This window comes from Nuphar pumila, chromosome 10 (assembly GCF_984573655.1).
Source record: "Nuphar pumila chromosome 10, dmNupPumi1.hap1.1, whole genome shotgun sequence".
Taxonomy (NCBI): Eukaryota; Viridiplantae; Streptophyta; class Magnoliopsida; order Nymphaeales; family Nymphaeaceae; genus Nuphar; species Nuphar pumila.
This window is the reverse complement of record NC_143258.1, coordinates 118337163-118348797: the sequence shown is the minus strand read 5'-3', so window position 1 is coordinate 118348797 and position 11635 is coordinate 118337163. Positions and strand designations below refer to the sequence as shown.

The 11635-nt window shown below is 40.4% G+C and overlaps 1 protein-coding gene across 1 annotated transcript; it reads left to right on the top strand.

Moving 5' to 3' along the window:
* The first annotated feature begins 5113 nt into the window (after positions 1 to 5113).
* LOC149828065 (squamosa promoter-binding-like protein 14) lies at positions 5114 to 11503 on the top strand. Its single transcript, XM_090019861.1, has 11 exons — positions 5114 to 5931; positions 6725 to 7445; positions 7537 to 7730; positions 8143 to 9056; positions 9178 to 9252; positions 9345 to 9452; positions 9564 to 9681; positions 9768 to 9903; positions 9978 to 10119; positions 10240 to 10842; positions 10924 to 11503. Exons 2-11 carry the CDS (start codon positions 6823 to 6825, stop codon positions 11356 to 11358), a joined length of 3348 nt encoding a protein of 1115 aa, XP_089875987.1. The 5' UTR covers positions 5114 to 5931; positions 6725 to 6822; the 3' UTR covers positions 11359 to 11503.
* Positions 11504 to 11635: the final 132 nt, after the last annotated feature.

Below are 11635 nucleotides of genomic sequence, written 5' to 3'. Positions count from 1 at the left end.
TACATATATTCGTATCTCGTGTATTGATTTACGATAACATGCTTTATTTAAATTACGCATGATTTATTTATGTACACATACTTTAATTTATGTACACTTGCTTTATTTAAATTATGTGTGATTTATTTATATATGCATACTTTAATTTGTGTATACCTGCTTTATTTAAATTATGTGCGATTTATTTTCGTATGCATACTTTAATTTGTGTATGCCTGCTTTATTTAAATCATGCATGTTTTATTTACGTACATATACTTTAATTTGTACACGCCTGCTTTATTTAAATTGTGCATGATTTATTTATGTTTGCTTGTGTTTGATATTTTACGTTCGCATGTATCAAACATTTTTTGAATGTCAAACTTTACAAAATATTAACCATGAATGTTTCAAACTTTAAGTTGTTCAAAAATGAGTTTTTGATGCGATTCAGAAATACACAATTGAATACGGGACTTCGATTACATGGAGTTTGGTCGCACGTAGATCAAGTTCTCTAATATGCATAAGAAAAAAAATGTTTGTTTTCAAATATGAAAATGATTATCTTTTCAAAAACTGAATTAATTAGTATCACTGTTGTAGTATAAGACATGTGAGACATTCTCGTACACTGATAGATGAGTTGGGGTTTGTGACAAACCTCAAAGTGCAACAATACTCCACTATAAAAAAAACATGCATGCCAAAATCTGGGATCACCTTCACAGGTAAGATGCTTGATCGATTTAAAAGAACAGAACATAATCAATGAGTTACAATAATATACAAACATGAGAGCTTACCTAGAATGAGTAAATGATGCTTGCTGGAATGAGACATATGCAAATATATTAAATTTACTTAATAATAAATGATCTAATAATTTATTCATGCTTAATTTTTATCTAGAGAGAGGATAGGAGGTACAAACTTCGATAGACACTATCGTTAACAATTATGCTTCTCAAGTAATAATGACTTGATGTCCTCATTAATCGAAGTTAGAGGATATGACTACCAATAATTGTCCTAGATGGTATATCCCATAACTTCTACAACAAGTTATGATACATCCTTGTTTGTCTTGACCTCTGAAAAATTCTCTCTCAATTATTACATCGTCATCTTTGGAGCAGATTCAACTAGTTGTTTGGGGTATTAAAGTACAAGGTATAATAAACCCCTGAATGGTCTTAGTCTGTCTTTACAATTTCATTCTGTGAGTACTCACATGTAGGCTAATATCGAAATAAAGACTTGATATTGACACTGTTAATTGAAATAAAAATGATGCTCTACTTGTGTAAATTTATAAATTGTACAATTGCATTTTTGTGATATTATTGTTGCAATTTATGTATATTTGAATGCATGATTATGTATAATATACGTGTTAGCTCCTTATAAATATGTGACACTATTGTATCTACCAAACTTTCATGAGTCTGACATTTTTTATGAGATTTCAGGTGATGAATACATAGATGCTACAAGCGATGGCATAATCACATAGTGAAGTCATGGAACCACTCTCTCTATCTATTCGCTCCTGAACATGTATTAGTGTTTTGAATATGGACTTTTGTATAAAACTATTTAAATCTAAATTTTTGGTTTGAATCATTGTTTTTGAATGAATGTGTGGAGATTCAGACTCAAATCCAAGACGTTTAGGGACCCAAATCTAAATTTCAGGGCATTATAGAAAAGATGGCCAACAAAATGGTATGCTATCAATCTCACCCTCTTTACATTGGCCTCAAAGCAATGCTGGTGAGTGTGGCTTGTCCTGTTTTTTTAGCTCATTTCTTATCCTTCATAGGATTTCTTCTATCTCTTCACATGATAATGTGCATTATGTCAAGTTTAAACTATATTCAAGAGAAATTATCTACTAGTTCTCTCATAATTAATTTTCAAGCACCCAACATATAAGAAGTTTATTTAAAACTTTAAATCATATATGTGATTCGCTTATTACTCTACTTTATTAGAGCAAGCCTTGTCTCAACAACGCACAAAAAGTGTGAGAAAAAAACATTTATCCTAACTCTGGGCTTGTACTCTATCGCATTCAGTGGCCTTTCATCATAGCATGGTAGTTCAATTTGAACACTCATGTTATTTAGCACAATTTTGGGTTCCACAAGAATAGAAATAGCAAGTTTAATGCCCATATTTATGGCTTGAAAATCATTTTTAGTAGCATGTGGGTACGAGGCATGGTCCTTTTGAGTATGGGGATAGTTCATTTTCTCATCTGAGATTCCTGTACTTATCAAATTCCTTTTTATTCACATTTTGCTGAACATGACTACCATCATCAGGAAGTTGTTTATTCGGTTATTGGTGCTCTAATGACTGATTTTGGTGGTTGTTAGTGGTGCTTTGTTCCTTACAGAAAGTAGCAAATCAAAATATTGATGAGAATCAATCTGATCCAATTCCTATTTTGAATAAATCTGCATATAGGATAATCCAGTCTAGATGTTTGTCGCTTCTTTATCGATGCATTGAAACGATCATAGCTCGCCTTCATACGAAACAATGTGGCTATATCATCTTTCCAAGAAGGGCATTCACTTGGTGTCAAAGTCTCAATACTAAGGCAGTTCACCATCTCATGAGTTCCTCTTGTTGCCATGGTTGGATCAGAGTGATTCTTGACTTCCGCAATATGAAAAACTGAGAAGTGTTGTTAGATCCATGAACCATGCTTTATTATTTTTTATTTTTTATAACTGGGATGAAACTAGGGATATACAATGAAGAGAAATTCTCAAGAACCTTAGTGAGCCAATCTCAAGCCTTAAGAGGCAAAAACCACATTCACTTTACAAGGGAGAGATCAAATAAAAGTAATTCTCATTAATAAAAATAATACATTATGAAAAAACCCTAGCATGGGTATATATAAAACCCATGCAACTTAAAAGATTAGATTTACAAACTCAATGGATCCTTTGGTTGAAATACATTGAGCTCAAAAATACCAAAAAAAAAAAAATGCCTAACAAAATAGTACTCTATGACAAAGTTTCAGTAAAAAAAAAAAGAACCCATTTGTTTTAAATTGTCACAAACTTACGGGTACGACTCAACACATGACTCCAGTTTAACGTGCACGTTAAAATTTTTTGTTTTCAGAAACATCAATACAAATTGTTGATGATTTAATATAAGAATGAAATTTTAACCGAAATATAATTAAAAGCAATAAAATAACAATTTAACATATTAAATTAATGTTCATACGTGTCATAGCCATATTATCGTGTCATGGAGTCTACTCTCGTCACCCATGACACGCTTCTTAAATGTCGTGTCATTGTAACGTGGAGTTTCACTATCCGACTGTGGTCCCCACTCCATCGGGTGTGTGTTATTTTCCCAGTTTTGTGAGGAGGCGTGATAGCATAGACGATGAGCTGGAAGGACAACGTAGAGGGACGGGTCAACCCGCAAAAAAATTTTCCCCTCATTCTTCCGTACGTCTCCCTCTCGCTACGTGTCCTTCAACCCGCCTTCCACATCCGGACTCGGGTAAGGAGTGGAGCACCACCTCGCTTCTCGGTTTCACTTAACCATGGTTAAGTGCTGGGGTAGGGCCTGCGTAACCACAGTCAACTCACTTTTCCGTGGATGCCACCGCCGCTTACCGTACGGGCCCCCCTCCCCTCCCCTCCCAACAAATGCTCAGTTCGGAGACGGACGGGACCTCGGGAACGGCGTGATCGTACGTTGTAGCGGAGAGTGGGCCCCACTTCACGAACCGCAGATCAAGAGTGGCGTGCCACGGGAGCGAGCACATTAGATGGGAATCACAACGGTATGACTAAACTACCACTAACAAATATCACAAAAGAAAGAAACGGAATGCGATCTAAAGGGAAGGGCATTAAAGTAAAATAAAACAAATTTTTTTTTTTTGAGCACTTTGTATTTTTCCACTATTCCTGACGGACAAATTGTCTCAAAGATCCTGGTCTTTTTTTTTTTTTTTCTTTTCATCAGCACAGCCGCGTTTGGCACCGAACAAGTTCGTAAACTACTGGAACGTGTTGGAAGAGCCGTGAAGAACTTACATATTTCGTGACATTTTTGTGTTTTTTAGCCTCTTTAGTCTTTGCGGTGGGTTATTCAATGTTAACATATTCGGCCTCTCAAAGGGTTAAAGGTCAACAACACCTATAGCCTAAGCGGGCCTGGTAAACGGTTCGGACTGCTTGTGACTTGACCTGTTCCGTTTACTAGAAGTTTGTTTTGAGCTCAAACTATCTTGGCACACGCAAGTCGAATAAATAAACACAGTCGTAAGGCCGAACCCGAGGTACCGGGTTCGAATTCGAACCCGAGATGCCTCTCGCCGCAGGCAAGTCTAGCGCGTTAAACGCGTTCGTACACAGCACGGTCATTGTAGTGTTATCATGAAAGCTTGACCGTGCCTCGGGACGAAGAAAAAAGCCAGCGCAACTCGGAGAGGACATAGACGTCATTTTTGAAAATCGAATCTTGTACCTTTGAAATAAACTTACTCTTAAGGTTAGACAGCAGAAACAATAAATGGAAAAAACTTTGTTAGTTTATAAATCAAATTTAACCAAAAACTTTTAATACTAATAGTCAACCCTCCCTCAATGTGAGAGAGAGAGAGGGAAGCGACGCATTTTTCGGTGTGATCATGTCACATGGACACCATACGGACGCGAATGCGAACCCCAACACAAATCTAAGATTTGAAAACATAAACATTTTAAAAAAAATATATATATATATATATATATATATTTATTTGTTTTCAAAATTACAAAAACTTGGAAAAACGGCTAACTTTTAGCCTATTTACCCATATACCCAATCTTTGAGATATCACGAATACAAATGCCTTGTTGACAAAACAATTCCGACAACTTAGCCGTGTATTTGTAATATTTCAAAAGTTAGGCAATGTTTGTAAAAACTAAGGCCAAAAAAATCTGGCTTGTTTTTTGTACATTTTTCTGAAAGTGTCGTGTCATAGAGTGTCTCTGTTGTGTCCCCAGAAAAGTTGATGGAGTACGGTTTACTCACTGATCACGGTGGGTTGAGGTCTGGTAAACAAACGTCGTGTGGTCTCGGCCTCAGGTTTTGATAATTTCGCGTCTTTTGTCGCAGAGAAGAAGAAGGGACGAGAGAGAGAGAGAGAGAGAGGAAGGTGGGGAGGGTTTGAAATTCGTTTTCTTTTTTTGTTGTTGCGGAGATGAATTATTGAAGAGAGGATTCTTTGAGTGCTGAGAGAAAGAGGAAAAGGCTCTTCTCTCCTCCTTTCTTTTCATTTCTTTAATCTCACTTCCTTTTTCGGCTCCTCTCCTGAGAATCACTGTTCCATCGCTCTTTCGCTCCTCTTTCCCTTCCTTTCCTTCCTCCCATCAGCGAGAGCGACGAGAGAAGAAAGTGGCGAAAAGAATCTCGGCCACCGGATTTCATTTTCAGGATGGATTCCGGTAGAGTCGCTACCGCTGCCGCTCTAGCGCTCGTTTATTTGCCCTCTCCTTTCTTCCAGCTTATCTGTAAACTCTAGCGGGACGTTCTTGTTTTTTTGCGATTTCTCTTCTTTTTCGGGCGACGGATCCGGCGATTGGAGTTGAGTGCTTCGGTTGTTTCGTCCCAGAGAGAGGTTTTGGGCATTGGGTTTGATGGGTGATGGTCGACATATGGTGGTTTCCGGTGGCAGTTTGCGGTTTCCGGCGAGGGTTCTGTTAGCGGGATCCGGGTTGTCCTAGCTAGGGTTTTCCGGCATCTTATCTCGAGGTTCTGCAGGTGATGGGTTCGGAGCTCTGCGAGATGAGTGAGATGTGAGATCCGGAGATTTGGGCTCTTTGACGTTGGATTTCACCAGTAAAGATCGAGTTTTGGGGGAGAGAGATCGGGAAAGTATTCGGATTCCTGCCGTGGGTATTGGTAAAGGTACGCCTCCCTGCAGATCTATGCTGTTTTTCTGTTAATTTGTCGTGCCCCTCTTTTCTGAAACTGAGGAACGGATGGTGATAATCGGAAACCCTATTTTTTTTGGATGGGCAAACGGATAGACGTGGTTTTTTCTTGCATCTGTTTTGATGCTTGGGAATCACTATGCAAACTCTGGATTTACTTAGTTATGGTTTCTTAGAATTTTGGGCAATTTGCTTGCCGTGGATTGCTTTTCTGTGCGTTTTGGGGCAAAAATTTCGAGGCTAACCAAGTGATTTGTTTCGGCGAATTAGTTCTTCTTTCTCGTCGTCGTCTTTGCCTTTCCTATGTTTACTTGTTGAAATTGATTGCGGAACCTTAGTAACCGAGAGATCGGTTATGTGCTCGAAATCCCTTCTTCTTCTGATCTACTGATTGTTTTTTGTTTTGCTCGTTACCTTTGGTTTGGATAAGGGGAAAGAGAATACTGAATTCTGAGTCTGAGAGTTCTATGTTTGTTTTCTAACTTTTATACTCTCTCTCTCTTTCTCTGCGTGGGTTTTGGATTATGTTGATGGAGAATTATGTTTTTTTCCACAGAGAAAGCTGGGGTTAGGTAGTCAAGATGGGGAATATGTTAGTTTGTGTGTTTGTATGCAATTTGCTTATTATGCATTGATTTGAATTTAGCTTAGGCAGAAATCGTGTAACAAAGCTCTGGATGTGCAGACATGTGTTATTTGATGAATAATTTATTCTTTATTTGGCTTATATATAAATTATTAATTTTACTTGGGTTTGAATTTGATAGATGTAATGACAAACTGAGAGGGTTTTCCTTTTCTCGCGTTGGATTCTGGGTGCAATAATAGAGTGAATTAAGGCGTGATTGTATTGGGGCTTGTAGAAATGGAAGGAGAGGTAGGTCCACAAGTTGCTGGTCCGGTGTTCATCCATCAGGCAATTCCCACGCGGTTCCCTGATGCAGCTGCTATGGCCAAGAAGCGCAATTTTCCCTGGGCTAACACTAGTTGCCACCAACCACAACATCTGCCTTTGAACGATGTTGGTTACCCAGGTTCATCGGCTAACTGGAACCCGAAGGCCTGGGGTTGGGACAGCGTTATGTTTGTTGCGAAGCCAGTTGGAAATGAGCATCAGAGACCTGGGAATGAGCATCAAAGACCTGTGTCTACCGAGGAATTGGCCAACAAGGAGAGAGACCATGAGAATCTCAAGCAGCTTGGGTTGAGGAAGAACACGGATGAGGATGAGGATGCAGAAGACCTAACACTGAAGCTGGGTGGTGGGTTGTACTCAGTGGTTGATGATTCTGTGGGAAGACCAAACAAACGGGTTCGGTCGGGTTCACCCAGCAGCAGCTACCCTACGTGTCAAGTGGATGATTGTAAAGCAGATCTATCAAATGCTAAAGACTATCATAGGCGACACAAGGTTTGTGAGGTTCACAGTAAAACCACCAAAGCATTGGTTGGCAAGCAGATGCAGAGGTTCTGCCAACAGTGTAGTAGGTAGAATCGGTGAATCTATTTATTGATTTTCTGCTTTCTTAGTTGCTAGCCTTTGTGATCAAGATTGTTTGTGGCATATTTGTCTATGCAGGTTTCATCCGCTTCAGGAGTTTGATGAGGGGAAGAGGAGCTGTAGGCGGAGGCTAGCGGGGCATAACAGACGCAGAAGAAAGACCCAGCCAGAAGATGTTTCTTCACAGCTGCTGCTATCTGGGGGAAGGGAAAATGGTAGCAGTGGGAACTTGGACCTTGTTAATTTGCTCGCTGTTTTAGCCCGTCTGCCAGGTGCAAAGGACTAACCATAACCTTTTTCTTCCCTTTTCGTTCATGTTCCAAATAAAACCTAGCTATATATATATATACAGAGAGAGAGAGAGAGAGAGAGAGAGAGAGAGAGAGAGAGAGAGAGAGAGAGAGAGAGAGAGAGAGAGAGGTTTATCCCTGTCACGCTCAATCCATGCTATATTATTGTGTTTTCCCTTACATGTGTGTCCATGGATATCTGCATGTTTGTAACAAGATCTTTCTAACTAAAGAAAAGAGTGGAGTGCTCTGTGATCTGTTGTTCCTTTGGAAATGCTTGCCATCTCCTGTATTATGTCTTTTGGGTGGTCCCCTGCGTGCTACTTGCTTGCATGTGTGTGAGTTAGTTGCTAAAATGCTACATGACATTGAGACAAGAATTTTGCCATCTCAGGGAATAATGCTGATAAAACTAGCAATGGCCTGTCACTGCCTGATAAAGACCATTTTCTTCAGATTCTTAGTAAAATAAATTCCTTGCCAGTTCCTGGCAAGAACAGTGGTAGGTTTCCTGTACCAGGGAACATTGATCTGAATGTTAAAGGGGTTCCACAATCTTCAGAACATGCATCCAAAGTTAATGGGAGCCAAGCTTCTACGCCCTCAGACTTTCTAGCTATCCTCTCTGCTGCAGTGGCAGCATCCTCTCCTGGATCTCAATTTCCATCGAATGGCATTAACAATCTTGGTACTGATGATAACGGGACTAACAATCTTGGTACTGATGATAACGGGAAGCATGATTATCCCATGACAAGGCCAAACTTTCAAAATCAGACGCCTGTTTCCAAATTGCAGAATAATTCTGTCATGCGCCATCCTTTAGCTGGATTAGAAGAAAGCAAGTCATTTCTTTCACCTGATGTTTCAGAGCGTCCTGTCCGACCTTCTCGACCAAGTGTGCCATTGCAGCTCTTTATTTCCTCTCCAGAAGATGATAGTCCTTCTAGAATGGGTTCAAGTAGGAAGTATTTTTCATCTGATAGCAGTAATCCAATTGAGGAGCGGTCCCATTCATCTTCTCCTGTAGTGCAAAAGCTATTTCCTTTGCATTCTGCACCGGAAAAGACAAAGCATGAGAAGATGTCAAATTTTGGAGATAATAGCTCGACAGTAGAGACTTGTCAGAGAAATAGCTGGAGTTCGCCTCTGAATCTCTTTAAAGGCGTAAATGGAAGAACCAAAAATGGAGTTGACCCTGGTTTATCTCGTAGGGGACAGGAATCAAGTTCACCAGTCAGGCAACTGGGCTACACGTCTTCATCTGGGTCTGATCATTCCCCATCTAGTTCAAATTCTGATGCACAGGTATGCCCTGAAATCTTTTTTTGATTCGCCGATTTACTTCTTTATATGTGCCAAGTTTCAAAGTAATGTGGGTGTTATCTGCTACCGAAACATGATGGATGGATTTGTCTAACTGTTATAGGATCGAACGGGGCGAATAATCCTTAAGCTATTTGACAAGGACCCTAGTGATTTCCCTCATGCCCTTCGGCGACAGGTGAGTTCTTTGGAGAGGAAAGGTTGGGGCCCTTGGGGGAATTCAATTATATGTTCTCGTATTCATGACCGACATCTGATTGTTGGTTTCAGATATTGGATTGGCTTTCCCACTGCCCATCAGAATTGGAGAGCTATATAAGGCCAGGTTGTGTGGTTCTCACTGTTTATTTATCAATGCCTTGCCTTGCGTGGGAGAAGGTATGTTCCTTCCTCTTGATTGTGAATCAGACATTTTCTGGTGTTACTTCAGACATTTTCTTTATTTTTATTCCTTAATAAATAATTGAATGATTTGTGTTGGGCTTGCAGTTTCATGAAGATTTTCGGGAGCATGTCAATGCACTTGTCCGAAGCACTGACTCGGGCTTTTGGAGAACTGGTCGTTTTCTTGTTCACACTGACAGGCAGTTGGCATCTCATAGAGATGGTTGGTGCAAGTTATAATGCGAGTACACTGGATTGACGAGTGCAACACTCTTCTCACATTTGATTTTTATGCCAATGATTCTTCAGGGAAAATCAGGCTGTGCAAGTCTTGGAGAGCGTCGAATGCTCCTGAACTTGTTTACGCCTCTCCACTGGCAGTGGTAAGCGGGCAGGAGGCCTCCATCTGTTTAATGGGTCGAAATTTGAGAGTTTCTGGCACCAGGTAAGTGGCAACCTTTAGCTTTCGAGTTACAAACTACTATTCTGATATTTAATATCAAAGTGGATTTTTTGTAGAATTCACTGCACGTATATGGGTGGATACACTTCTGCAGAAGTTCCTGAAAATTCGTCCACAGGCAGTGATGACGAGTTTAGTTCCATAAGTTTTAGCTTTCCTGGTGGAACATCCATTTTACTGGGCCGATGCTTTATTGAGGTAAATTCTGCTTCTTGAGTGTTTTCATGAGAATATGTTGCTATAGAAAATTTTTAAATACATCGTTTGTATTTGCATGTTCACAGATTCCTTTTGTGTGTGTTGTATGTGAAAGTGCAGGTTGAGAACGGCTTCAAAGGGAACTGCTTCCCTGTCATAATTGCTGATTCTGAGATATGCAAGGAATTGACTAGTCTCGAACCTGAGTTGGAGCAAGGTACGAGGCGATCGAATGTGATCTCGGATGATCAAATGCAAGGTGGTCGACAATCAAGCTGTAGGGAAGACATTCTTCACTTCCTGAATGAGCTTGGATGGTTGTTCCAGAGAAAAAGCAACCATGCAAGTTCCACCAACGCTGACTTTTCCTGTAATCGTTTCAAGCATCTCCTGGTTTTCTGTGTTGAGAGGGACTGGACTACATTAGTCAAGACACTGCTTGACATTCTCATGGAGAGAAATCTGGAAAAGAAAGGTGTCATGGAGGAATTGATGCAAATGCTGTCCGAAATTCAACTACTGAACCAGGCGGTTAAGAGGAGGTGCGTCAAAATGGTTACGTTGCTTCTTCATTATCGCAGATGCAGAGGCTCGGATTGTTCTATGGACTACCTTTTTGCTCCCAACTCAGCAGGGCCTGGTGGCGTCACCCCTCTGCATCTTGCAGCCTGTGCTGGAGGCTCTGAAGATGTGGTTGATGCACTTACGAACGATCCACAAATTGTAAGCATGATAACTTCCAAGGATCTTCTGTTGAATCTGATCTTAGAGTTGCTTGTTTCTTATTTCATTTTGTGTTGTTAGATTGGGTTGAATGCGTGGACTTCAGCACTAGACGCAAGTGGGCTTTCTCCTTACGGCTATGCTCTAATGAAAAATCACCATTCTTACAACAAGCTAGTGCAGAGGAAGTACATGGACAAGGCAAATGATCAGGTTTCCATTACAGTTGCGAGCCTGGAGACATCACCAATGGAGGAATCATGGATTGTACCAGACTCTGAGGGATTGAAGCCTTCTTCATCTCAGAAGAAGTCCTGCACACGCTGCTCGATTGCAGCCTCGAGAAGACCAAGCAGATTGCCTGGTGGAAGGGGTTTGCTTCACAGGCCATACCTCCACTCGGTGCTTGCCATTGCTGCAGTCTGTGTGTGTGTTTGCATTCTCTGCAGGGGCCACCCGCAGTTGGGGTCAGTTGAGCCCTTCAAGTGGGAGAACATATCATATGGTTGGTTGTAAATGCAGTAAAAAGGAAACATGGGCTACTCCAGCTCCTAGGTGGGCATGATAAGTTAAGAGGAGAATATCTCCATGTTAATGTTCCTTCCCCAATCCGACCCAATCCGAATGATTGGTTTTGAAGGTATAGAACCAATGAAGAAAATGCTATTGTGGGTTAATCTCAAATTGGGGAGGGGACTTTTTTTTTATATGTTTGGTTTATGGAGGTTACCTCAGAGGAGAGAACAATCAGTTTCTGCCAGCATTGGCTTCAAAGCGGAAGCTTTAAGGGCAA

Excerpts from the sequence above, each read along its gene's own strand:
- LOC149828065 (XM_090019861.1), top strand. The coding sequence starts at position 6,823 with ATGGAAGGAGAGGTAGGTCCACAAGTTGCTGGTCCGGTGTTCATCCAT. Across the intron at positions 9,682-9,767 it reads GTTGGCATCTCATAGAGATG|GGAAAATCAGGCTGTGCAAG; the intron begins GTTGGTGCAAGT and ends ATGATTCTTCAG. Across the intron at positions 9,904-9,977 it reads TTGAGAGTTTCTGGCACCAG|AATTCACTGCACGTATATGG; the intron begins GTAAGTGGCAAC and ends GATTTTTTGTAG.